Genomic DNA, 27738 nt, shown 5'->3' with positions numbered 1-27738 from the left:
TTCAAAAATAGTTCTGTGATTCAAGGTATTGTTAAATCTAAATAAATAATTTATTTTTACAGATGTGCCCGGACCTCCTTCTAACCCAAGAGTGCTTGACACAACAAAGACTACTGCTAGTTTAACTTGGGGAAGACCTCATTATGATGGTGGCCTTGACATTATTGGCTATATAGTTGAACACAAGAAAGAGGGAGATGAAAACTGGATAAAAGACACAACAGGAACTGCACTCCGAATAACAGAATTTGTTGTTGCTAATCTTCAGTCAGGAGAAAAATATCATTTTAGAATTAGTGCTCTCAATGCAGTGGGTGTCGGTGAGCCTGCACAAGTTAAAGATGTCACTGAAATTAAGGAACGTGAAGAAGGACCTGATTTTGAGTTAGATACTGAGTTAAGAAGAACTCTTGTAATCAGAGCTGGAGTAACCATTCGCATTTTCGTTCCAATCAAGGGGCGACCAACTCCTGATGTCACGTGGTTTAAAGGAGACATCCCTGTTAAAGGCCGTGCCACAGTAGAAAATACAGATTCATACACATTCCTACTTATTCCAGAATGCACCAGATATGATGCTGGAAAGTATATAATGTGTCTTGAAAATGTTGCTGGTAAAAAGAGTGGTTTTGTAAACGTAAAAGTCCTAGATTCACCAGGACCACCTTTAAACCTCAAAGCCAGAGAAATAACAAAAGACAGCATTACAATGCAGTGGGATATGCCAATGATTGATGGTGGTTCAAAAATAACCAACTACATTGTAGAAAAACGTGAATCAACTCGTAAGGCATACACTACCTTTTCAACTAATTGTCAGAAATGTTCACTCAAAATCATCAATTTGTTAGAAGGGTGTCAATACTATTTCAGAGTAATGGCGGAGAATGAATACGGCATAGGTGAGCCAGCTGAGACTGCTGATCCTTTAAAAGCATCTGAAGCTCCATTACCTCCAGAGCGTTTGCATATAATGGATATAACAAAGCATACTGTTAGCTTAGCTTGGCCAAAACCAGAACATGATGGTGGTAGCAAGATTACAGGATATGTACTTGAGGCACAGAAAAAAGATTCTGAAAAATGGTTGGCTCTAGCGACAGTGAAGACTTTAGATTATGTTGCAAAGAATCTTAATGAAAATGATGAATATACGTTCCGTGTCATGGCAGTTAATGCAGCTGGAAGGAGTGATCCACGAGAAAGCAGACCGGTTCTTGTTAAAGAACAAACAATGCTTCCAGTATTTGACTTGCGTGGCATTTATCAGAAGCTAGTGATTGCAAGAGCTGGGGATAATATCAAAGTTGACGTTCCGGTCCTTGGTCGACCATATCCAACAGTCACATGGAAAAAGGATGGCCAGGCTTTGAAGCAAACACAGAGAGTGAATATTGAAAATACAGCAAATTCAACCATTCTGAACATTAATGAGTGTGTGAGAAGTGATGGTGGCAAATTTACATTGACAGCTGTGAATGTACTAGGTGAAGTAAGTGATGTCATCACTGTTCAGGTTCATGACATACCTGGACCACCCAAAGGACCAATTAAATTTGACGAAATTTCATCCGATTATATTTTGATGTCATGGGAGCCTCCTGAAAATGATGGTGGTGTGCCAATCAACAATTACATTGTTGAAATGCGTGAAACCAACAGCACATCGTGGATAGAGAAAGCGGCTACTGTGATACGTACAACATTTAAAGCTGCTCGCCTTACTACTGGAACTGAGTATCAGTTCCGAATTAAGGCTCAAAATAGATATGGTACTGGTCCTGCAATTGCCTCAGAGGCGGTTGTTGCAACATATCCTTTTAAAGTGCCAGGACCTCCTGGAACTCCACACGTTATTGCTGTTAATAAGGATTCAATGACAATCACCTGGAATGATCCAGTTACTGATGGGGGAAGTCGCATTTTAGGATACCACGTTGAAAGAAAGGAAAGAAACAGTATACTTTGGCAAACTATAAGCAAGGCTTTGGTTGTAGTTACCACATTTAAATCATCTGGGTTAACTGATGGCATTGCATATGAATTCCGTGTTGTAGCAGAAAACATGGCTGGCAAAGGTAAACCAAGTAAGGCATCAGAACCAGTTTATGCATTAGACCCTATTGATCCTCCTGGTAAGCCGGTTCCAATAAATATTACAAGGCATTCAATTACACTCGTATGGACAAAACCAGAATATGATGGAGGCTTCAAGATAACTGGTTACACAATAGAAAAGAGGGATTTACCGAATGGTCGCTGGCTGAAGGCAAACTTCAGCAATGTGTTAGAGACTCTGTTTACCGTCAGTGGTCTTAATGAAGGTGATACATACGAATTCCGCATAGTAGCTCGAAATGCTGCTGGTGCAATAAGCAAACCATCAGAGCCTACAGATGCAATAATATGCAGAGATGACGTTGAAGAACCCAAAATACTGGTTGATGCCAAATTCAGGAGTGTTTTACTGTTGAAAGCTGGTGAAATATTTAAACTTGAGGCAGATGTTAGAGGACAACCTCCACCAACCATGGTTTGGACAAAGGATGGAAATGATCTTGAAGAAACAGGAAAAGTAGAAGTAAAGATGACCGATTTCTCTACTGCACTGATCCATAAAGATAGTGTGAGAAGAGATGGTGGTGCTTATAAACTCACTGCCTCCAATCCGGGAGGATCAGCACAACATGTGTTTAATGTCAAAATTTTGGATAGACCAGGACCACCTGAAGGGCCTATTGCAATTTCAGATGTTACAGTTGAAAAATGTGTGATATCGTGGTTACCACCACCAGATGATGGGGGAGCAAAGATTGAATATTACATTGTTGAAAAACGTGAAACCAGTAGACTTGCTTGGACAAATGTGGCTACAGATGTTCAAGTAAATAAGTTAAAGATAACCAAACTTCTGCAAGGAAACGAATACATTTTCCGTGTAATGGCAGTAAATAAATATGGAGTTGGTGAATCATTAGAATCTGATCCTGTTCTTGCTGTTAATCCATTTGTACCACCTAGCCCACCAAAGAACCCTGAAGTTACAGCAATTACAAAGGATTCAATGGTAGTTTGCTGGGGACATCCTGATTCTAATGGTGGAAGTGAAATCACGAACTATATTATTGAAAGACGTGACAAGACAGGAATGCGATGGGTTAAATGCAACAAAAGGATAGTTACTGATTTACGATACAAAGTTGGTAAACTCGCAGAAGGGCACGAATATGAATACAGGATCCAGGCTGAAAATGCTGCTGGTGTAAGTGAACCCAGTTCAACAAGCTCATACTACAAAGCATGTGACACCGTATTCAAACCTGGGCCCCCAGGTAACCCCAGAGTGCTAGATACCACAAGATCTGCAATCACTATTGCATGGAATAAACCTATTTACGATGGTGGCTCGGAAATTACAGGTTACATGGTAGAAACGTGTCTGCCTGAAGAAGATGAATGGACAGTTGTAACCCCACAGAGTGGACTCAAGGCTACATCATTTACAATCATAGATTTAAAAGAAAACCAAGAGTATAAAATTCGAATCTATGCCATCAACTCTGAAGGCATTGGAGAACCTGCACAAATACCTGGAACAGCTAAAGCTGAAGATAGATTATTGCCTCCTGAGATTGATCTTGATGCAGATTTGCGCAAGGTGGTGTCTATAAGAGCTTGCTGCACTTTGAGATTATTTGCTACAATTAGAGGAAGACCAACTCCCGAGATTAAATGGGCAAGAGAAAATGGGGAACCCCTGGACAGGGCTTCAATTGAGAATACAAGCTCTTACACTCTCTTTGTCATTCCCAATGTTAATAGGTTTGATAGTGGCAAATATATCCTGACAGTGGAGAACAGTGGCGGCAGCAAGTCAGCTTTTGTCAATGTTAGAGTTTTGGATACCCCAGGGCCAGCACAAAATCTTAAAATTAGGGAAGTTTCCAAAGACTCTGTTACAATTGCATGGGAACCTCCTCTTATTGATGGCGGCTCCAAGATTAAAAACTACATAGTGGAGAAAAGAGAGTCAACAAGAAAAGCATATTCTACAGTGATTGCTAACTGCCATAAGACAAGTTGGAAGGTGGATCACTTACAGGAAGGATGTAACTACTACTTCCGTGTTCTTGCTGAAAATGAATATGGCATAGGGCTGCCTGTTGAGACAACTGAATCAGTTAAAGTATCAGAGCGACCACTTCCACCAGGCAAAGTAACACTTGTGGATGTAACAAGAAACAGTGCAGTTTTGACATGGGAGAAACCAGAACACGATGGAGGCAGCAGAATTTTAGGATACATTGTGGAAATGCAAAGCAAAGGAAGTGAAAAATGGACAATATGCACTACTGTGAAAGTAACTGAAGCCACAATAACAGGATTGACGCAGGGTGAAGAATATATGTTACGAGTATCGGCGCAAAATGAGAAAGGTATCAGTGATCCCCGACAACTGGGAGTTCCAGTAATTGCAAAGGATCTTCTGATTGCCCCTGCTTTTAAGCTTTTGTTCACCACCTTCAGTGTCCTTGCAGGAGAAGATTTGAAAGTTGATGTACCATTTATCGGACGACCGAAGCCAACAGTCACTTGGCTGAAAGATAATCAAACATTAAAACAGACAACACGAATTAATGCTGAAACCAAAGACAATAAAACAGTTCTTATCATTAAGGAAGCCTGTCGTGAAGATGTTGGACGGTATAATGTGAAACTTATAAATAATGCTGGTAAAGCATCTGAAGATCTTAGCATTATTGTTTTAGACAAGCCTGGACCTCCAGCTGGACCAGTCGTAATTGATGATGTTACTGCAGATTGTATGTCAATATCGTGGAAACCTCCAGAATATGATGGTGGCTGTCAGATCAGTAATTACATTGTTGAGAAAAGAGACACTTCAACCACTACCTGGCAGATGGTTTCTGCCACTGTTGCCCGTACAACAATCAAAGCTGCACGTTTAAAGACCGGTACCGAATATCAGTTTAGAATTGCAGCTGAAAATAGATATGGAAAGAGCAGTTATCTTATTTCTGAATCTATAGTGGCACAATATCCTTATAAGGCTCCTGGCCCACCTGGTACTCCATTCTTAACAAATGTCACAAAGGATAGTATGGTAGTACAATGGAATGAACCTGTCAATGATGGTGGCAGTAAGATTCTAGGTTACCATCTTGAACGCAAAGAAAGAAACAGCATTTTATGGATCAAGCTAAATAAAACAATTATTTCCGATACTAAATTCAAAACCACAAATCTTGAAGAAGGCATTGAATATGAATATAGAGTGTATGCTGAGAACATTGTTGGCATTGGAAAACCAAGTAAAGTATCTGAATGTGTTGCAGCTAGAGACCCTTGCGATCCTCCAGGTCGTCCTGAAGCTATAATTGTGACCAGAAATTCAGTGACACTGCAGTGGACGAAGCCAGAATATGATGGTGGCAGTAAAATTACTGGCTATATCATTGAAAAGAAAGAATCTGTTGATGGTCGCTGGATGAAGGCAAGCTTCACTAATGTCATTGATACACAGTTTGCAGTAACTGGCTTAGCAGAGGACCAAAGGTATGAGTTCAGAGTAATAGCAAGAAATGCAGCGAGTGTTTTCAGTGAACCTTCTGAATCCACTGGTCCAATCACTGTTAGAGATGAAGTAGACCCACCACGAATTAGCATGGATCCACAATATAAGGATGTTATTGTAGTGCATGCAGATGAATCATTCAAAATTGAAGCTGATGTTTATGGTAAACCAATACCTACAATTCAATGGATGAAAGGAGACCACGAACTTGCAAATACAGCTAGGCTTGAAATTAGAAGTACTGACTTTAATACAAACCTGTCTGTGAAGGAAGCTATTCGTGTAGACAGTGGCCCCTACACCCTTTTGGTAAAGAATGTAGCTGGTCAAAAGTCTGTAACTGTTAATGTGAAGGTGCTTGACAAACCAGGACCACCAGAAGGGCCAATTATTGTCAGTGGAGTTGCTGCCGAGAAGTGCACATTAAGCTGGAAGCCACCATTACAAGATGGTGGTAGTGATGTTTCACATTATGTTGTTGAAAAAAGGGAAACAAGTCGTTTAGTCTGGACACTTGTTGATGCTAATGTACAAACTTTAAGTTGCAAAGTTACCAAACTTCTGGAAGGAAATGAATATATCTTCCGTGTTATGGGTGTAAACAAGTATGGTGTAGGTGAAGCCCTTGAATCTAACCCAGTAATAGCAAAGAATCCATTTGTTTGCCCTGAACCACCAAAGGCACCAGAGGTTACTGCTATCACAAAGGATTCAATGGTAGTTGCATGGGGCAGACCAGCATCTGATGGCGGTAGTGAAATTCAAGGTTATATTTTGGAAAAACGTGACAAGGAAGGCATACGATGGACAAGGTGTAACAAACGGCTGATTAGTGAACTACGTTTCAGGACTACTGGACTTATTGAAAACCATAATTATGAATTTAGAGTATCTGCTGAGAATGCTGCTGGTGTCAGTGAACCAAGTCCATGCTCCATCTTCTATAAGGCATCTGACCCCATCTACAAACCTGGACCACCTAACAATCCTAAAATAATTGACTTTACAAAATCTTCTGTCTTCCTTTCATGGGGAAAACCTATTTATGATGGCGGCTGTGAAATCCAAGGATACCTTGTAGAGATGTGTGATGTAAGTACTGATGAATGGACAATGTGCACAGCAGCAAGTGGGATTACGCAGACCCGATTTGAAGTGGATAAATTGCAGGAAAAACATGAATACAAGTTCCGTGTCTGTGCTATCACTAAGGCTGGAGTTGGTGAACACGCTGACTTTCCTGGCACTGTTCTTTTGGAAGATAAGTTAGAAGTCCCAGATCTTGACCTTGATGCAGATCTAAGGAAGATTATTAATGTCAGAGCCGGTTGTTCTTTGAGATTATTTGTTCCCATTAGAGGCCGGCCTACTCCAGAAGTAAAATGGTCCAAAGCTGATGGTGAAATAAGAGACACTACACAGATTGAAGTTTCTGATAGTTATACCTTACTTGTAATTGAGAACGTTAACAGATATGACTCGGGCAAATACATATTAAATTTGGAAAATAGTAGTGGAACAAAATCTGCCTTTGTTAATGTGAGAGTCCTTGATACACCAAGCCCACCAATAAATCTTAAAGTCAAAGAAATAACAAAAAATAGCGTCACTTTATCCTGGGAACATCCTCTGTTGGATGGAGGTGCCAAAATTAAAAATTTTATTGTTGAAAAGCGAGAATCTACAAGGAAGGCATATTCGGCCGTTATCACGAATTGCCACAAGACATCTTTTAAGATAGAACAACTTCAAGAAGGTTGCAATTATTACTTTAGAGTAACAGCTGAAAATGAACATGGAATTGGATTACCTGCAGAAACTATTGACCCAGTTAAAGTATCTGAAGTTCCACAGCCTCCGGGAAAAATAACAGTGATTGATGTGACAAGGAAGTTTGTGTCCCTTACGTGGGAAAAGCCAGAACATGATGGTGGGAGCAGAATTATCCAGTACATTGTGGAAATGCAAACGAAAGGCAGCGAAAAGTGGTCAGCATGTGCTCATGTAAAGGCACTTGAGGCAACAATCAGTAACCTGGCCCAAGGGGAGGAATATGTGTTCAGAGTCATAGCAGTGAATGAAAAGGGGAAGAGTGACCCAAGAACTCTTGCAGTGCCAGTGGTTGCTAAAGATCTTGTGATTGAACCAGATGTCAGACCAACATTTAGTAGTTACAGCGTTCTGGTAGGGCAAGACCTAAAAATTGAAATCCCTATATCTGGACGTCCTAAACCGAAAATTACTTGGATAAAGGATGGTCAGCCACTCAGGCAGACGACCAGAGTCAATGTCGTTGACTCTGACAATAGTACAGTACTCAGCATTAAGGAATCAATTAGAGATGATAATGGATTATATAGCATCACTGTGGCTAATGTTGTTGGCCAAAAAGCAGCATCCATTGAAATAATAACACTTGATAAACCTGGCCCACCAAGTGGCCCTGTAAGATTTGATGCAGTTAGTGCTGAAAGCATTACAATTTCATGGGATCCTCCAAGCTTTACTGGTGGCTGTCAGATAACTAACTATGTCGTTGAGAAGAGAGATACAACTACCATAAACTGGGACATTGTTTCAGCTACAGTTGCTAGAACAAGTCTGAAGATAAGCAAACTTAAAACTGGAGCCGAATATCAGTTTAGAATATTTGCTGAAAATAGGTACGGTAAAAGTTTTGCTTTGGATTCTGTGGCAATTTTAGCACAGTATCCCTTTAAAGAGCCTGGTCCACCAGGTACACCATTTGTAGCAACTACTAGTAAAGACAGCATGGCTGTCCAGTGGCATGAACCAATTAATGATGGAGGTAGTAAAGTCCTGGGTTATCACCTGGAACGTAAAGAAAGAAACAGTATTCTCTGGACAAAAGTCAATAGGAGTATAATACAGGATACAAGACTTAAAACTACAGGACTTGAAGAAGGCATTGAATACGAATTCAAAGTATATGCTGAAAATATTGTTGGTATTGGAAAACCCAGCAAAGTTTCAGAATGCTATGTTGCTCGTGATCCATGTGATCCTCCGGGTTGCCCAGAAGCAATTATTGTAACAAGAAATTCAATAACACTTCAGTGGACAAAACCAGAATATGATGGTGGCAGCATCATTACAGGATATATTGTAGAGAAGCGTGACTTACCCGAGGGTCGCTGGATGAAGGCAAGCTTTACAAATATAATTGAAACCCAATTCACTGTAAGTGGTCTCACTGAAGATGACAGGTATGACTTCAGGGTTATTGCCAAGAATGCTGCTGGTACATTTAGTAAACCATCTGACAATACTGGGCCAATCACTGCAAAGGATGAAGTTGAGCTACCCAGAATATCCATGGATCCAAAATACAAAGATACAATAGTGGTTCATGCAGGTGAAACATTTAAGTTAGATGCTGATGTTCGTGGCAAACCATTACCCATTATACAGTGGATCAAAGGTGAAAAAGAAGTTGAAGAGTCAGCAAGACTTGAGGTTAAAAATACTGATTTTAAAGCTTTACTTCTAGTTAAAGACGCAATCAGAGTAGATGGTGGACAGTACATTCTTCAAGCTTCAAATGTGGCTGGTACAAAATCTGTTTCAATCAATGTAAAAGTCTTGGACAGACCAGGACCTCCAGCACGTCTAATCCGAGTAACTGGCATCACCATTGAAAAGTGTTCCTTATCCTGGGACCCACCAGAACATGATGGTGGAAGCGAAATTTCACATTATATTATTGAGAAAAGGGAAACTAGTCGCCTGGCTTGGACTGTTGTGACATCAGATATTAAAGCTACAATGCATAAAGTTACCAAGCTTCTGGAAGGTAATGAATATATCTTCCGTATCATGGCTGTGAACAAGTTTGGTGTTGGTGAACCCTTGGAGTCCGCACCCGTTCTGATGAAGAATCCATTTGTACCTCCTGGTCCACCAAAATCTTTGGAAGTAACTAATATTGCAAGAGACTCGATGACTATCTGTTGGAATAGACCAGATGACAATGGTGGCAGTGAAATTATTGGTTATGTCCTGGAGAAGAGAGATAGGAGTGGAATCAAATGGACAAAGTGCAACAAACATAACATAACTGATTTGCGTTTCAGAGTCACAGGTCTCGCAGAGGACCATGATTATGAATTTAGGGTATCTGCTGAAAATGCCGCTGCAATTGGTGAGCCAAGTCATCCAACAAATTTCTATAAAGCTTGTGATCCAATTTACAAGCCTGGGTCACCAGCAAATCCTCGCGTTGCAGATACAACAAAAGATTCTATTGTGCTTATATGGGGCAAGCCAATTTATGATGGTGGCAGTGACATTCAAGGATACATAGTGGAAATCCGTAAAGCAGAGGAGGAAGACTGGACAATGTGCACACCACAATCTGGACTCCAAGTGACTCGCCTTGAAATTGGAAAACTTATTGAACATCAGGAATACAATATTCAAGTATGTGCCATCAATAAGATTGGAGTTGGAGAGCCAGCACAAGTTCCTGGTACGGTTAAAACTGAAGATAAACTTGAACCACCAGAAATTGAACTTACAGCAGAGTTAAGAAAAGGAATCACAACAAGAGCTGGCAATACTATCAGAATCTTCATACCATTTAAAGGGAGACCAGCACCTGAGATCACTTGGTCTAAGGAAGAGGGCGAGCTATCTGAAAAGTCTCAAATAGAAAAGGGCCTGAATTATACTCAAGTAACAATAGATAACTGTGATAGAAATGATGCTGGAAAATATATCCTGACTTTGATGAACAGCAGTGCTACTAAATCTGCATTTGTTATCGTAAAAGTCCTTGACACACCTGGAGCTCCACAAAATTTAACTGTAAAGGAGATAATGAAAGAATCAGTTACACTCGCGTGGGAACCACCCATTATTGATGGAGGTGCAAAGGTTAAGAATTACATTATTGATAAGCGAGAAGCAACCAGAAAAGCCTATGCTAATGTAACCACGAAATGTAATAAATGCAATCTCAAAATTGAGAATCTAGCTGAAGGAGCTGTTTATTATTTCCGAGTAATGGCAGAAAATGAGTTTGGTGTTGGTGTACCTGTTGAAACTGTGGATGCTGTAAAGGCTTCTGAACCACCTTTACCACCAGGAAAGATCACCCTTGTCGATGTCACTCAAAAGACTGTGTCACTTATTTGGGAGAAACCTGACCATGATGGAGGTAGCAGAATCATGGGATACTTGGTTGAAATGCAACCTAAAGGATCTGAGAAGTGGGGAGTTGCTACCCAATCCAAAACTTGCGATGCAGTCGTTTCTGGTCTCAGTTCAGGGCAGGAATATCTGTTCTGTGTGATTGCTTTCAACGAGAAAGGAAAAAGTGATCCTAGACTGTTGGCTGTGCCAGTGATAGCCAAAGATCAAAGTATAGCACCTGATTTCAGGCTCTTATTCAACACATATAGCGTTCAAGCCGGGGAAACTCTGAAGATTGAAGTTCCATTTATTGGCCGTCCCAAACCCAAGATTGTATGGATGAAAGATGGGCAGACACTAAAACAAACAACAAGAGTTAATGTTGAAGATGCAGCAACAGCTACAAAACTTCTTATAAAAGAAAGTCATAGAGATGACTATGGGAAGTATTCAGTAAGTGCTACAAATGCTGGCGGAACAGTAACAGAAGATATTAGCATTATCGTGCTTGATAAACCAGGTCCACCAGTCGGACCTGTAAAATTTGATGAAGTTAGTGCGAATTTCATTGTAATATCATGGAATCCACCTGAATATACTGGAGGATGTCAAATTAACAATTACATAGTTGAGAAACGGGACACAACTACTGTTACATGGGACCTGGTGTCTGCAACTGTGGCACGGACAACGATTAAAATCGCTAAAGTTACCACCGGATCTGAATATCAATTCAGAATCTTTGCTGAAAATAGATATGGAAAGAGTTCATCATTGGAATCTACAGCAGTAATAGCGCAGTACCCTTACAAACAACCCGGACCACCAGGAACTCCATTTGTGTCATCTGCCACAAAGGACAATATGCACGTGCAATGGAATGAACCAGTGATTGATGGTGGAAGTAAAATATTAGGTTACCACCTTGAACGCAAAGAAAGAAACAGTATTCTCTGGACAAAATTAAACAAGTCCATTATTCAGGATACACAATACAAGTGTAATAATCTGGAAGAAGGTATTGAATATGAATTCAGAGTGTCTGCAGAGAATATTGTTGGCATTGGTAAACTTAGCAAGGTGTCTGAATGTTATATAGCACGTGATCCTTGTGATCCACCTGGCTGTCCTGAGGGAGTTGTCATCACAAGAAATTATGTTACTCTACAATGGAAAAAGCCTCAATATGATGGTGGAAGCAAAATTACTGGGTATATTATTGAAAAGAAAGATCTTCCTGATGGTCGCTGGATAAAAGCTAGTTTTACAAACATTATTGAAACTGAGTTCACAGTTACTGGATTAACTGAAGATGCAAGATATGAATTTAGAGCAATTGCGAGAAATGCAGCTGGTATTTTCAGTGAACCATCTGAAAGCTCTGGACCAATTACAGCGAGAGATGAAATTGAAGCTCCAAGGGTTTCCATGGACCCCAAGTACAAAGATATAATCGTTGTTAATGCAGGAGACACCTTTGTATTGGATGCTGACATCCATGGTAAACCTATCCCTGATGTAGCATGGATCAAAGATGACAAAGATATTGATATAAATGTTGCAAGAATGGAGATTAAATCCAGCATTCAAAGAACTAGTCTTACTGTCAAGGATTGTACACGAACTGATGGAGGACATTACGTACTTAAGCTCAGTAACGTAGGTGGAGAGAAATCTATTCCTATAACTGTTAAGGTTCTTGATAGGCCCGGTCCTCCCGATGGTGTTTTGAAGGTTTCTGGTGTTACTGCAGAAAAGTGCTACCTGGCTTGGAATCCACCTTCTCAGGATGGTGGTGCCAATATTTCTCACTACATAATTGAGAAGAGAGAAACTTCCAGACTTTCATGGACACAAGTAGCATCTGACGTGCAAGCTATTAGTCACAAAGTAACCAAACTTCTTCCAGGTAATGAGTACATTTTCCGTGTAATGGCAGTAAACAAGTATGGAATTGGTGAGTCACTGGAATCTGAACCAGTTCTGGCTAAAAATCCATACCATACCCCAGGTGCACCAACAACGCCTGAGGTTACAGCTATTACTAAAGATTCTATGGTTGTGATGTGGGGGCATCCTGTGGATGATGGCGGAGCTGAAATTGAAGGTTATATACTGGAGAAGCGAGACAAAGATGGAATCAGATGGGTCAAATGTAATAAGAAGAGGTTGAACGATTTAAGATTTAGAGCTACTGGCTTAACAGAAGGTCATTTCTATGAATTCCGTGTGTCTGCTGAAAATGCTGCTGGCGTAGGTGACACAAGTGAACCATCCATTTTCTACAGAGCCTGTGATGTAATTTATGTTCCTGGCCCACCAAACAATCCAAAGGTGATTGACACAACAAAATCCACAGTATCCCTTGCATGGAGCAAGCCAATTTATGATGGTGGAGCTAAAATTAAGGGTTATACTGTGGAGATTAAAGAAACCGATGCTGATGACTGGATCACGTGCACGCCTCCAACAGGTGTACAATCAATACATTTCACATTAACAGACATGAAGGAGAATACTGAGTATAATATCCGCATCTGCGCCATTAATTCAGAAGGAGTAGGCGAACCTGCTAATATATCTGGTACAGTGATTGCAGCTGATAAGCTTGAACCACCAGAAATTGAGTTGGATGCTAATCTCAGAAAGGTGGTGTCTGTACGAGCTGGTGGTACTTTGAGGTTATTTGTTCCCATTAAAGGAAGACCAGAGCCTGAAGTAAAATGGAAAAAATCTGAAGGTGCTTTAAGTGAGAGAGCCCAGATTGAAGTTACAGGCTCTTACACCATGTTGGTAGTGGATAACGTTAACAGATTTCACAGTGGCAAGTATAATTTGACTTTGGAAAATAACAGTGGTAGCAAATCTGCTTTTGTTAATGTCAGAGTACTTGATTCACCTAGCAGTCCTGTGAATCTGCATATAAAAGAAGTGAGAAAAGATTCAGTAACTATATCATGGGAACCACCTCTTATTGATGGTGGAGCTAAAATAACAAATTATGTTGTTGAAAAGCGTGAATCTACTAGAAAAGCTTATGCTGCTGTTACCAACAATTGTATGAAAAACACATTCAAAATTGATTCATTACAAGAAGGTGGGATTTATTTATTCCGTGTAATGGCAGTCAATGAGTATGGAATTGGCTTACCAGCAGAGACTACTGAGCCTGTTAAAGCATCTGAGGTGCCCTTGCCCCCAAGCAAAGTGATATTGGTAGATGTAACAAGAAATAGTGCAACACTTACCTGGGAGAAACCGGAACATGATGGAGGTAGCAAAATAACTTCCTACATTGTTGAAATGCAGACAAAAGGAAGTGAAAAATGGATTTCATGTGCCCAAGTGAAAGCACTAGAAACAACAGTGAAAGGATTAACCTCAGGTGAAGAATACACCTTTACTGTGCGAGCTGTTAATGAGAAAGGAAAGAGTGATCAAAGGCAGTTAGGAGTACCAGTAATTGCAAAAGATATTGAAATTGAACCCTCTGTTGAGCTTCTTTTCAATAGTTTCAATGTTAAGGCTGGTGATGACCTCAAGATTGATATACCATTTAGAGGAAGACCTTTGCCTACTGTGACATGGAAGAAGGATGACCAGCCTTTGAGACAAACAACACGATTAAATTTTCAGACGTCAAAAACATCAACTCTTTTGTCCATCAAAGAAGCCTCAAAGGAAGATGTTGGAAAATATGAACTAACAGTTGCCAATAGTATAGGATCAAAAACTTTCTTAATTAATGTCATTGTTCTTGACAAACCTGGACCATCAAGGTGTGTTCATATTGATGAAATTAGTTCTGATTATGTGGTTATGTCTTGGACAGCACCAGAATATGATGGTGGTTGCCAAATTAACAATTACATTGTTGAAAAGAGAGACACCACAACAACAACCTGGCAAATAGTTTCTGCCACTGTAGCAAGAACATCAATTAAAATCACAGGACTTGCAACCAGAAGCGAATACCAGTTCCGTGTTTATGCAGAAAACAGATACGGTAAAAGCCAATCTTGTGAATCTTCTGCTGTTGTCGCAGAATATCCATTTAAACTGCCTGGTCCTCCATCAACTCCTATCGTTGCACATGCCACCAAAGGTTATATGATTGTAAAATGGAATGAACCAGTTTTCGATGGAGGTTCTAAAATTATTGGATATCACCTTGAATGCAAAGAAAGAAGCAGTATCTTGTGGAAGAAGATGAATAGAGGTCCAATTAATGACACCAAAATGAAAGTAACTGGCCTTGAAGAAGGTCTGTCATATGAGTTCCGTGTTTATGCAGAAAATATTGCAGGCATTGGCAGAGCCAGTAAAGCTTCTGAAACTGCTGCAGCAAGAGATCCATGTGACCCTCCGGGTCAACCTGCCGTAACAAATATTACCAGAACCTCTGTTTCACTTTCTTGGACTAAGCCTGAATATGATGGTGGTGCTAAAGTTACTGGTTATATTATTGAATCCAGGCAGCTCCCTGATGGACGCTGGCTTAAATGTAACTTTACCAACATCCAAGAAACATATTTTGATGTTACTGGTCTTACTGAAGATCAACGCTATGAGTTCCATATTATCGCAAAGAATGCTGCAGGACTATTCAGTGAACCATCTGAATCAACAGGGCCCATTACTGTAAAGGACGATATGGAAGCCCCAAGAATTATGATGGATGCCAAATTTAGAGAGATTATTGTTAAGGCAGGTGACACTGTTAAGTTTAATGCAGATATAGCTGGCCGTCCTCTTCCGGTGATATCATGGACAAAGGATGGTAAAGAACTTGAAGGACAAGCTAGAGTTGAAATCCAGTCAACTGACAACAGCACTGCAGTTGTCATTAAGGACTGCATTAGAAGAGACTCAGGACAATATGTCATAACATTGCAGAATGTAGCAGGAACAAGATCCTTAGCTGTTAATTGTAAGGTACTGGACAGACCAGGTCCACCTGCTGGTCCTTTGGAAATAACTGGCTGCACATCTGAAAAGTGTTCATTGTCATGGGCACCACCTCAAGAGAATGGAGGAGCAGAAATTGATCACTATATTGTAGAAAAACGAGAAACAAGTCGTCTTGCTTGGACATGCATAACAGATAACTCACCTACAACATCCTGTAAGGTAACTAAGCTGCTTCCAGGCAATGAGTATGTTTTTAGAGTAATGGGAGTCAACAAGTTTGGAGTTGGTGAAGTGTTGGAGAGTGAACCTGTAAAAGCTGTAGATCCATTCACAGTTCCCTGTGCACCAAAATCAATTGAAATTAGCAATGTCACAAAGAATTCTATGACTATCTGCTGGGAAAGACCTGAGAGTGATGGTGGAAATCCTATTGCTGGATATGTTATTGAGAAGCGTGAAAAGACAGGTTTACGCTGGATTCGAGTTACTAAGAAACCTGTTTATGATCTAAGAGTAAAGGCAGCAGGACTTCGTGAAGGTGCTGAATATGAATATCGTGTTTATGCAGAAAATGCTGCAGGATTCAGTCCTCCAAGTGACCCATCAATGTTGATCTGTGCAAAAGATCCAGTTTTCTTACCTTCTCCACCATCCAAACCAAAGATTATTGATTCAACAAAGACAAGCATTACTGCTAGCTGGACGAAGCCACTGTTTGATGGTGGAGCACCAGTGACAGGATACACTGTAGAGTATAAAAAGTCTGACGACACTGAATGGACAACAGCAGTTCAGAATTTGAAGGGCACTGAGTATACGGTGCTTGGACTTACACCTGGAACAGAGTATCTTTTCTGTATAAGATCTATTAACAAAGTTGGTGTCAGTGATCCAAGTGAAATATCAGAGCCACAAATTGCTAAAGAAAGAGAAGAGGAACCTGCATTTGATATTGATAACGAAATGCGTAAAACATTGATTGTCAAGGCTGGAAGTTCCTTTACATTAACTGTGCCTTTTAGAGGAAAGCCAGTACCTAATGTTATGTGGAGCAAACCTGATGTCGATCTCCGGGTAAGAGGAAATATAGAGACTAATGATACAAAAACATCGCTGACAATTGAAAAAGCAACAAGGAATGACTGTGGTAAATACACAGTAACATTGCAGAACGTCTTAGCCACTGCCACACTGACACTGGTTGTCAAAGTTCTGGATTCACCTGGACCTCCTGGTGCTATTACTGTGAAAGAAGTTACCAAAGAATCTGTAACACTGACCTGGGATGTTCCGGAAAATGAAGGAGGTGCTCGTGTGAAGATATATCATGTTGAAAAGCATGAAGCTAGTAAGAAGGCATGGGTCACTGTAACAACTAACTGTCAGAGACTTACTTACAAAGTCAGTGACTTGCAAGAAGGAGGCATTTATTATTTCCGTGTCCGGGGAGAAAATGAGTTTGGCATTGGTGTACCTGTTGAGGCCAAGGAAGGAGTTAAAATAACAGGTAATTTATCCATTTATTACTGCTACTTTAATATTTTTATTATGTTTTTGAACAATGTATTGTGATATAATCGCATATCGTTCTTTAGAATTAGCAATGGAATTTTTGTGTAATTTCTCACATTTCAACTTAGCTTTTTCCATGATATCATTGTATCTTGGTAGAGAGAAATATGCTTTTTCCTAAGAATGAGAATGATTAATCCTCTGGTGATCTCACAAATGCTCTCTGATTACTTTAACATTATTTAGCAAGATTACAATGAATGATCTGCTAAATGAAAGAAATAGCAAATTCCTTAAATATAAAGGCCTAAGGATAAATATATTTTAGTCTGGGGGAGATTCTCTTTTCTCATTCCTAATATGATACACTCTCAGTCTTTACCAACTCATTAAATAGAGATATCAAGTTATTACACAGTGTAAATAAACATGGAGGAAGTAAAGATCTTGATTTAAGTAGAGAAGCCAAAGCATATGGCCAAAATTCAGCCAAAAAATATTTTAAGTGGCTACTTGAAATTTGTTTTTTTTTTCATTATTCTTAATTTATGCTTTAAAAATGTATTATACTTTTTTTCAGAGAAACCAAGCACACCTGAACGACTTGGAGTAACAAACGTCACCAAAGATAGTGTTTCACTTGCATGGTCAAAGCCTGAACATGATGGAGGCAGTAGGATCACAAGCTATTTTGTAGAAGCTCTTGAAAAAGGCCAACAAAAGTGGATTAAATGTGCTGTTGTGAAGACTACATATCATGTTATACATGGTTTGAAACAAAATGGTGACTATTTCTTTAGAGTTTCTGCTGAAAACCAGGCTGGCCTAAGTGACCCGAAGGAAATGGTTCTACCAGTAACCGTTAAAGAACAACTTGGTAATTATTTTTCATATTATTATGATAACAATCTGTAGTGTGAGTATTGATAATTAATGTGGTCACTTGAACCCAAGAAGTGTAATGCATGTTTTAGTCCAATGGCACTTTGAGCTTGAGGATTTATTCGTTGAATCAAGACTACTATATATATTTTTTAATTATTTTCAGATTCACCCGAAATTGACATGAAGAACTTCCCTCGGAACACTGTTTATGTTCGAGCTGGATCCAACCTAAAATTTGAAATCCCAATTTCTGGCAAGCCACAGCCTAACATATCTTGGTCCAAAGATGGCATTTGCGTGAAGTCATCCATGAGATTTAACACTGAAATGACTGCAGAAAGCATGATTGTGAACTTGAAAGAAAGTGTTGCCAGTGACTCTGGTCGCTATGATATTACTGCTTCTAACTCCAGTGGAACAACAAAGTCATTCATTAATATTGTAGTGCTGGACAGGCCTGGCCCTCCAGGGGGCCCTGTAAACATTAGTGATGTTACTGAAGATAGTGTGGCTCTGAGATGGCAACCACCAACATATGATGGTGGCAGTCAGGTAACAAATTACATCGTTTTGAAAAGGGAAACCAGCACGGCTGCTTGGTCAGAAGTATCTGCTACTGCAGCAAGAAGTTTAATCAAAGTCATGAAGCTGACTACTGGAGAGGAATACCAGTTCCGCATCAAAGCTGAGAACCGTTTTGGAATCAGTGATCATATTGACTCCACTTGTGTAACAGTCAAGTTGCCATATAGTAAGTTGTTTGCTCTTGTTAGTGTGACTATTCATCTTAGCAAAGAATATAATGAATATTGTTAATCTTCATCTGTTCACAATACTAACTCTATATTCCCATGTATTTTTCAGCAACACCTGGTCCTCCATCAACCCCATGGGTTACTAATGTCACCAGAGAAAGTATAACAGTAGGTTGGAATGAACCTGTTTCTGATGGTGGTAACCAGGTGATTGGTTATCATTTAGAAATGAAGGACAGGAATAGCATTTTATGGCAGAGAGTTAACAAGATCATTATCCGTACAACACACTTCAAGGTCACAACGATCAGTGGTGGACTTATCTATGAATTCCGTGTATATGCAGTAAATGCTGCAGGCGTTGGAAAAGTCAGCCATCCTTCTGATCAAGTTCTAGCAATTGATGCTTGTGGTAAGTATTCACTGAAATTGTGCTTTGGTTCTTTTCATTTCAATGTAGAATTGCTGGGGATAAGCTAGTATTTGCAAATATAATCAGATAAATAAATCTCTTTCATGTTTGTCTTTCAGAGTTCCCAACAAATGTACGTGTAACAGATGTTTCAAAGACCTCCGTAAGCCTCAGCTGGAAAAAACCATCTTATGATGGTGGCAGCAAGATTACCGGCTACATTGTTGAAAAACATGATTTGCCAAATGGGAGATGGACAAAGGCCAGCTTTACAAATGTTATTGAGACTCATTTCACTGTATCGGGCTTGACTCAAGATGCACAGTATGAATTCCGTGTATTTGCGAAGAATACAATTGGTTCAATAAGTAATCCGTCTGAAGTTGTTGGACCTGTAACCTGCCGTGATACCTTTGGTAACTATTTTGCAATTTACTCTGTATCTGCAAATATAGGATTTTCTTTTGTGATTACTTTTGCTAATAATGTTGCTGTTATTAACTTTGCTGCATAGGTGCACCTGAGGTTGACTTGCCTTTGGAGTATATGGATATTGTCAAACTTAAGGCCGATTCAACCATAAAGATTAAAGTTGGTATCTCTGGAAAGCCTCTGCCGTCTATTGAATGGTATAAAAACGGTAAAGAACTTGAGACAAGTTCACAAGTCTTTATTGAAAACACAACAGACTCTGCAGCAGTAATTATTAAGGATGCCAGTCGTATCAACAGTGGAAGCTATGAAGTCAGGCTTAAGAACCCCTTAGGCTCAGCATCAGGAACAATCAGATTACAAGTTCTAGGTATGTGAATGTATTGCTTATAAATTGAAGGTTATTTTTAAAACTACACTTTTTTCAGGAGTTGCATGATTTATTTGTTTCTGTTTCACAGACAAACCTGGACCTTCACTTGGGCCTGTACAGTTTAAGACTGTTACAGCTGAAAAGATCACATTTACATGGGGTGCTCCAATGGATGATGGCGGTGCCCCCATCAGCCACTATATTGTTGAAAAGCGTGAGACAAGTCGAGTTGTTTGGTCGCTCATTTCAGAAAACATGGAACTTACTATCGTTACTGTACATAATATCATTAGGGGCAATGAATATGTGTTCCGCATTCGGGCTGTGAATAAATATGGTGTTGGTGATCCACTGGAATCTGACGCTGTTATTGCTAAGAATGCATTTGGTAAGAAAACAAGACAATTTTTTTTCCAATGAATGCTCTTCTTAATTGTTACATGAAGGTTAATTTGAGAACTATTTTTCAATAGTTACACCCGGGCAACCATCTTTGCCAGAAGCTTCCATGATAACTAAACAAACAATGACTATAACCTGGAAGAGACCGAGTGTCGATGGTGGCAATGAAATCAGTGGCTACATCTTGGAAAGACGCGAGAAAAAGAGTCTACGATGGTTTAAGGTTACTAAGGAATCTATCCGTGATACCAGGCAAAAGGTTTCTGGGCTTGCAGAAGGAAATGAATATCAGTACCAAGTGTGTGCTATCAATGCAGCAGGCGAGGGTCCATACTCTGATCCTTCTGATTTCTACAAAGCTGCTGATCCAATCGGTATGGAAAATTAATGGAAAATTTGCAAAAGATTAAGCAATGTGTATCAATATTTTACAGTTAATTCTTTCAAATATTCTCTTTCTTATATCTAGATCAACCTAGTCAACCAACCAAACTGAAGATTGTGGACAGCACTAAATCTTCCATCACTCTTGGCTGGGTTAAACCTGTCTATGATGGAGGAAGTGCAATAACAAGCTATGTTGTTGAAATGAGAGAAGCTGATGAAGAACAATGGACAGTAATTACTTCTAAGGGAGAAGTCAGGACTACAGAATATGTTGTGTTCCACTTGACACATGGTGTAAATTACTACTTCCGTGTCTGCGCAGTTAATATTGCAGGACAAGGGGAACCAATTGAAATGGTGGAACCTGTACAGGCTAAAGACATACTAGGTAAGTCTATGATATGTAGAATGTCTTGATTACAATTAGCATGTATATATATTAGATCCTGATATATATTTACATTTCCTTCTACAGAGGAGCCAGAGATTGATCTTGATGTTGCACTCAGAACTTCCATAACAGCAAAAACAGGAGAAAATGTAGAAATTATGATACCTTTCAAAGGTCGACCTCATCCAAATGTCACCTGGAGAAAGGATGAGAAAAATATTAACACTGATGAAAGATACACCATCTACAATACTGAGTCATCTACCCTTCTCAATATTACCGAAGTCACCCGTGAAGATTCTGGCAAATATGTTTTGACAATTGAAAATGGTGTTGGAGTACCCAAATCATCATTTGTAAATGTGAAAGTCCTTGCATCTCCTGGACCTTGTCAGAAGTTGCATGTTAAGCATGTGACCAGAGGTACAGTCACATTAGTTTGGGAACCACCTCTTATTAATGGTGGTGCTGAGATTGTCAATTATGTTATTGAAAAACGAGATGCGACAAAACGAGCCTGGTCTGGTGTTACAACCAAATGTTCCAGCACAATCTTTAAAATCACCAACTTGTCAGAAAAGAGCTCATTCTTTTTCCGAGTAATAGCAGGAAATGAGAATGGAATTGGTGAGCCATGTGACACTGCAGAACCAGTGAAAGCCACTGAAGTACCAGGGCCCGTCAAGGATCTTATGATGAAAGACTCAACAAAATCTTCTGTGGTGTTACATTGGAACAAACCTGACTATGATGGAGGCAGCATAATTACTGAATATGTAATTGAAAAGAAATTGAAAGAGGAACAAGAGTGGTCTCATGCTGGGATTTCCAAAGTGTGTACCTTTGAAGTTGCTAAATTAAAGGAGTTAACAGTGATTGAATTCCGAGTCTTTGCGAAGAATGAAAAAGGATTAAGTGATAGTGTTAATACCGCACCTATCACTGTGAAAGATTATGTCATTACACCTGAAGCTGATTTATCTGAAATAGCAGGAGGACAAATTAGAGTAAGAATTGGACACAATGTTCACGTTGATCTTCCATATAAGGGTAAACCTCGACCAAGTATCAAATGGGAGAAAGACAACATTCCATTAAAAGAAAGTGAACAAGTCCGGTACACAAAAACAGAAGACAAAATTACATTAAGTATTAAGAATGTCAAGAAAGAGCACGGTGGAAAGTACACCTTGATTCTGGATAATGCAGTTTCAAGAAAGTCATTCAACTTTACCATAATTACTCTTGGCCCTCCTTCGAAGCCGAAAGGGCCAATTAGATTTGATGAAATCAAATCTGAAAGTATCGTCATTTCATGGGATGCACCTGACGATGATGGAGGAAGTGAAATTACCAGCTACAGTATTGAAAAACGTGAAACTTCACAAACCAATTGGAAAGTGGCTTGTTCCAGTGTAGCCAGGGAAACCTTTAAAGTTACCAAACTGGTTAGAGATCTAGAATATCAATTTAGAATTTATGCTGAAAATAGATATGGAGTAAGTCTGCCACTGAATTCAATGGCTGTTATAGCAAAACATCAGTACAGACTTCCTGGACCCCCTGGAAAGCCTGTTGTATACAATATCACTTGTGATGGTATGACAATCTCATGGGATGCACCTTTATATGATGGTGGTTCAGAAATCACTGGATATCATGTTGAGAAGAAAGAAAGGAACAGCATCTTATGGCAAAAAGTCAACAAATCTCCTATTTCTAACAAAGAATACAGAATATTAGGCCTTATTGATGGCCTGGACTATCAGTTCCGAGTTTATTCTGAAAACAGTGTTGGATTGAGCACAGTTAGTGAAGCAAGCAAATTCACGTTGGCTGTCTCACCAGTTGGTAAGTAATTTATTTCCTCAAACATACAACAGAAACCACCTTTATGCTTTATTCTACTTGTATTAATGTTGATGTATAATAGTTGATGTTGACGATTGATTATATTTCTCTTTACCTGACTACTTGCAAAATTATTTCATCAGATCCACCTGGTACACCAGATTACATTGATGTGACAAGAGATACTATAACCCTTAAGTGGGATCCACCAGCTCATGACAGGGGAAGTAAAATTGTGGCGTACAGTGTTGAAAAGCGGCAAGGTGGAGGTCGTTGGTTGAGGTGCAACTTCATTGATATTACTGAATGCCAATATACCGCGTCAGGCCTTAGCCCTGGTGATCGTTATGAATTCCGCATAATTGCCAGAAATGCTGTTGGAACAGTCAGTCCACCATCTCAGTCATCAGGCAACATTATGACAAGGGATGAAAGCAGTAAGTACACATAAAAGCTAACTAGTTTGCCTATGTATTGTTTATTCTTGTAATGCCTTTGAAGCATCGACCTGGCAATCACTCGTCTGTTTCTTTCATAGTATCACCATCAATTGAATTTGGTGCTGAACATTTTGAAGGTGTGACAGTAAAATCTGGTGAGAGTATGCGACTTAAGGTACATATCAAAGGCCGCCCATTACCTCAAGTAACCTGGTACAAAGATGGAAAGGAGATTGATAAGAAATTGATGGTGGATATCACCAACGTTATTGGGTCCAGTTCCATCTTTGTCAGAGACTGCAACCGAGATCATCGTGGCATATATACTGTGGAAGCCAAGAATGCATCAGGCATCCAGAAAGCTGACATTCATGTTAGAGTTCAAGGTAATTAGAAGTCATTGGCAACTTGTGTACTCTTTATAATTGCTCAGTTTAATGTTTTACTAATTTGAATAATTTAGTTCAACTGCTGGGTACTAACATTTCTGGTTTTCCTTAGACACTCCTGGACCACCAATTGGACCAATTCGATTTACGAACATCACTGGAGAGAAGCTTACATTGTGGTGGATACCACCAGAAAATGATGGCTGTGCTGTCATTAGCAATTATGTAATAGAAAAGCGTGAGACAAGTCGACTTACATGGGCATTGGTCAGTGATAATTGTGAAGCCTGTTCATATACAGTCACCAAGTTAATTAAGGGGAATGAGTACCAGTTCCGAATTTCAGCTGTCAACAAATTTGGCACCGGCAGACCAATAGATTCGGAGCCAGTTATTGCACAGATACAATACAGTATGTATTTTTCAGAATTTATAATTGACGTTCCACTCTTTTGCCAAACATTTGCCAGTTGTTACATGTCCAAACAGTCCGACTTAATTAACTAGCTTTTTTTGTTTCACAGCTGTGCCAGATGCACCTGGTACACCAGAACCAACCAATGTTTCAGGTGAAACTATTACCCTTACTTGGTCAAGACCAAAATCAGACGGAGGGAATGAAATTATGCATTACGTTCTTGAACGACGTGAGAAGAAGAGTCTGCGCTGGGTCAAAGTTTCCAGCAAAAGACCGATTACTGAAAACCGGTTCAAAGTGACTAACCTCACAGAAGGGAATGAATATGAATTCCATGTCATGGCAGAAAATAAAGCTGGAGTGGGCCCCTCAAGTGATATTTCTAGACTTATTAAGTGTCGAGAACCAGTAAACCCACCAGGTGCACCCACCATTATTAGAGTCACAGATACAACAAAGACATCTGTAAGCTTAGAATGGACTAAGCCTGTTTTTGACGGAGGCATGGAAATTATTGGCTACATAATTGAAATGTGCAAAGCCAGTCTTGGAGATTGGCGTAAGGTTAATGTTGAAGCATGCGTCAATACCAAATACACAGTTACTGAATTGGAACCTGGTGAAGAGTACAAATTCCGAGTCCGTGCTGTTAATGGGGCAGGAAAAGGAGATAGCTGTGAAATTGCTGCTTCAGTAAAGGCTACAGATAGGTTAACAGCACCAGAAATTGAGATTGATGCCAATTTCAAACAAATTCATATTGTTAAAGCTGGCAATACCATTCAGCTGCATGTTGCCTTCCAAGGTAGACCAGTTCCAATTGCCACTTGGATGAAAGCTGATTCATCCATAGGAGTACATGTTCACATTAATACAACAGATACGAACAGTACATTAACAATAGAGAACTGCGATAGATACGATGCTGGGAAATATACTCTTACTCTGGAAAACAGCAATGGCAGCAAGTCAATAACTTTCACCGTTAAAGTACAAGACACTCCAGGTCCACCAGGACCAATTACATTCAAAGATGTCACTCGAGGTGCAATTACGTTGATGTGGGATGCTCCCGTTCATGATGGAGGTTCCCGTGTTCGTCATTATGTAATTGAGATGCGTGAAGCCAGTCGGCGCAGCTGGCAAGAAATCAGTGGCAAATGCCCCCGACAGATCTTAAGAGTACAAGAACTTTCAGGAGTGTCATACTTTTTCCGGGTAATGGCAGAAAATGAATATGGCCTTGGTGTACCATATGAGATAACAGAACCTATTATAGCCACTGAGGAACCAGCACCACCTAAGAGACTAGATATTGTCGATACAGGCAGAACCTCTGCAATTTTGGCTTGGATGAAACCAGAGCATGATGGTGGCAGTCAAATTACTGGTTATCTAGTGGAGATGAAACAAAAAGGTTTAGATCACTGGGTTGAAGGTGGTCAAACCAAACTCCTTACACTTCAAATTGATGGACTTGTTGAAAATAAAGAGTATGAATTCCGCGTCAGAGCGAAAAACGATGCTGGTTACAGTGAACCAAGAGAGGCATTTTCATCTGTTATTATTAAAGAACCACAGATTGAGCCTAAAGCAGATTTATCAGGAATCACCAATCAAACAATTACCTGCAAAACAGGAAATGCCTTTACCATTGATGTACCTATTAGTGGCCGTCCTGCTCCTAAGGTATCATGGAAGCTTGAGGAAATGAGATTAAAGGAAACTGAAAGGGTCAGTATCACAACGACAAAAGAAAGAACTACATTCACTGCGAAGGACGCTATGAGAGGTGACTCAGGAAAATATTACCTAACACTTGAAAACACGGCAGGAGTCATGACATTTACTGTAACTGTCAATGTTATTGGTCGACCAGGTCCAGTTACTGGACCCGTGAGTATCTCATCCATCACTGCAGATTCATGCATTTTGTCATGGGCAGAGCCTGAAGATGATGGTGGTACTGATATCACCAACTATATTGTAGAAAAACGTGAATCAGGTACCACAACATGGCAGCTCATCAATTCCAGTGTAAAACGTACTCAGATTAAAGTTACCCACTTGACAAAGTATATGGAATACACTTTCCGTGTCTGTTCAGAGAACAGATTTGGTGTCAGCAAACCATTGGAATCAAAACCTGTTGTTGCAGAACATCCATTTGGTAAGTCAAAAATTCTAACTATTGGATAATGCATATTAAACAATGAAGCTGGAGAAAACTTACTAATTATAAATTTTTATGCCCTGCAGTTCCACCAAGCCCTCCAACCAGGCCAGTAGTGAATTTTGTATCTGCTAATGCCATGTCAATCCAATGGGAAGACCCATATCATGATGGTGGCAGCAAAGTTACAGGCTACTGGATTGAAAAGAAAGAACGCAACAGCATTCTCTGGGTGAAAGAAAACAAAATACCATGCATTGATTGCCATTACAAAATATCCACTCTTGTGGAAGGCTTGGAATACCAGTTTAGGGTTTACGCCATGAATGCTGCTGGTTTGAGTAAAGCAAGTGAAGCTTCTAGACTAATAATGGCTCAGAATCCTGTTGGTAAGATCAAAAGTAAAATGAAAGAATTAATATATTATACATTCTAGATTTACAAATATTTACAGATTTCAATTGAAATGTACTTTTGTTTTAATGTATAAAGATCCTCCAGGTCAACCAGAAGTAACAGATGTTACGAGATCTTCAGTTTCGATTAAATGGACTGTACCACTCCACGATGGTGGAAGTAAAATTGTTGGATACATCGTAGAACGCAAGCCTCGTAATGAAACTGGTGATGGCCGCTGGCTGAAGTGCAACTACACATCCATCTCTGAAACCTTCTACACTGTGACAGGACTATGTGATTCGGAGGTCTATGAATTCCGCGTTTTAGCCAAGAATGCAAGTGGAGTAATTAGTACACCATCTGAATCTACTGGACCTGTCATATGCAAAGATGAATACGGTAAGCTGGTATCAAAAATATAGCCTATATCTATAAATCTTCTTTTGACAAGAAACATATTTTTTGAAGAGAATTCATTACTTTTTATTCTGATTTACAGTACCTCCTAAGGCAGAACTGGACAGCAGATTACTTGGAGACATTATTACGATAAGGGCAGGATCAGACTTGGTGCTTGATGCTTTCATTGGTGGGAAACCTGACCCGAAGGTCTATTGGTCTAAAGGAAACAAAGAACTAGAACTTTGTGAGAAGATTTCTCTACAGTACACAAACAAGCGAGCTGTTGCCATTATCAAGTTCTGTGACAGAAATGATACTGGAAAATATACACTAACTGTGAAAAATCCAAGTGGAGCTAAGACTGTGTCTGTAAATGTTAAAGTGCTAGGTATGTTTTCTGTAATAAAATAGAAAAAACAATTCACGTCTTCAAGCATCAAAGTACAATATTGGCAT

The 27738-nt window shown here is 39.7% G+C and overlaps 1 protein-coding gene across 1 annotated transcript in view; it reads left to right on the top strand.

Annotated features, from left to right (window-relative positions):
* Positions 1-27738, top strand: part of ttn.2 (titin, tandem duplicate 2) — a 314983-nt gene that overhangs the window by 268252 nt on the left and 18993 nt on the right. The window contains exons 263-279 of the mRNA XM_078404016.1: positions 63-17168; positions 17754-18050; positions 18222-18809; positions 18923-19225; positions 19345-19641; positions 19740-20027; positions 20119-20418; positions 20504-20806; positions 20902-21207; positions 21295-23061; positions 23205-23498; positions 23600-23887; positions 24003-24302; positions 24415-26478; positions 26568-26870; positions 26974-27279; positions 27380-27670. Of these exons, the coding sequence (XP_078260142.1) occupies positions 63-17168; positions 17754-18050; positions 18222-18809; positions 18923-19225; positions 19345-19641; positions 19740-20027; positions 20119-20418; positions 20504-20806; positions 20902-21207; positions 21295-23061; positions 23205-23498; positions 23600-23887; positions 24003-24302; positions 24415-26478; positions 26568-26870; positions 26974-27279; positions 27380-27670 (25401 nt within the window). The remainder of the gene's footprint in view (positions 1-62; positions 17169-17753; positions 18051-18221; positions 18810-18922; positions 19226-19344; positions 19642-19739; positions 20028-20118; positions 20419-20503; positions 20807-20901; positions 21208-21294; positions 23062-23204; positions 23499-23599; positions 23888-24002; positions 24303-24414; positions 26479-26567; positions 26871-26973; positions 27280-27379; positions 27671-27738) is intronic.

This window comes from Rhinoraja longicauda, chromosome 8 (genome assembly GCF_053455715.1).
Source record: "Rhinoraja longicauda isolate Sanriku21f chromosome 8, sRhiLon1.1, whole genome shotgun sequence".
In the NCBI taxonomy this organism is placed as follows: domain Eukaryota; kingdom Metazoa; phylum Chordata; class Chondrichthyes; order Rajiformes; family Arhynchobatidae; genus Rhinoraja; species Rhinoraja longicauda.
This window is presented reverse-complemented; position numbering and strand designations above follow the sequence as displayed.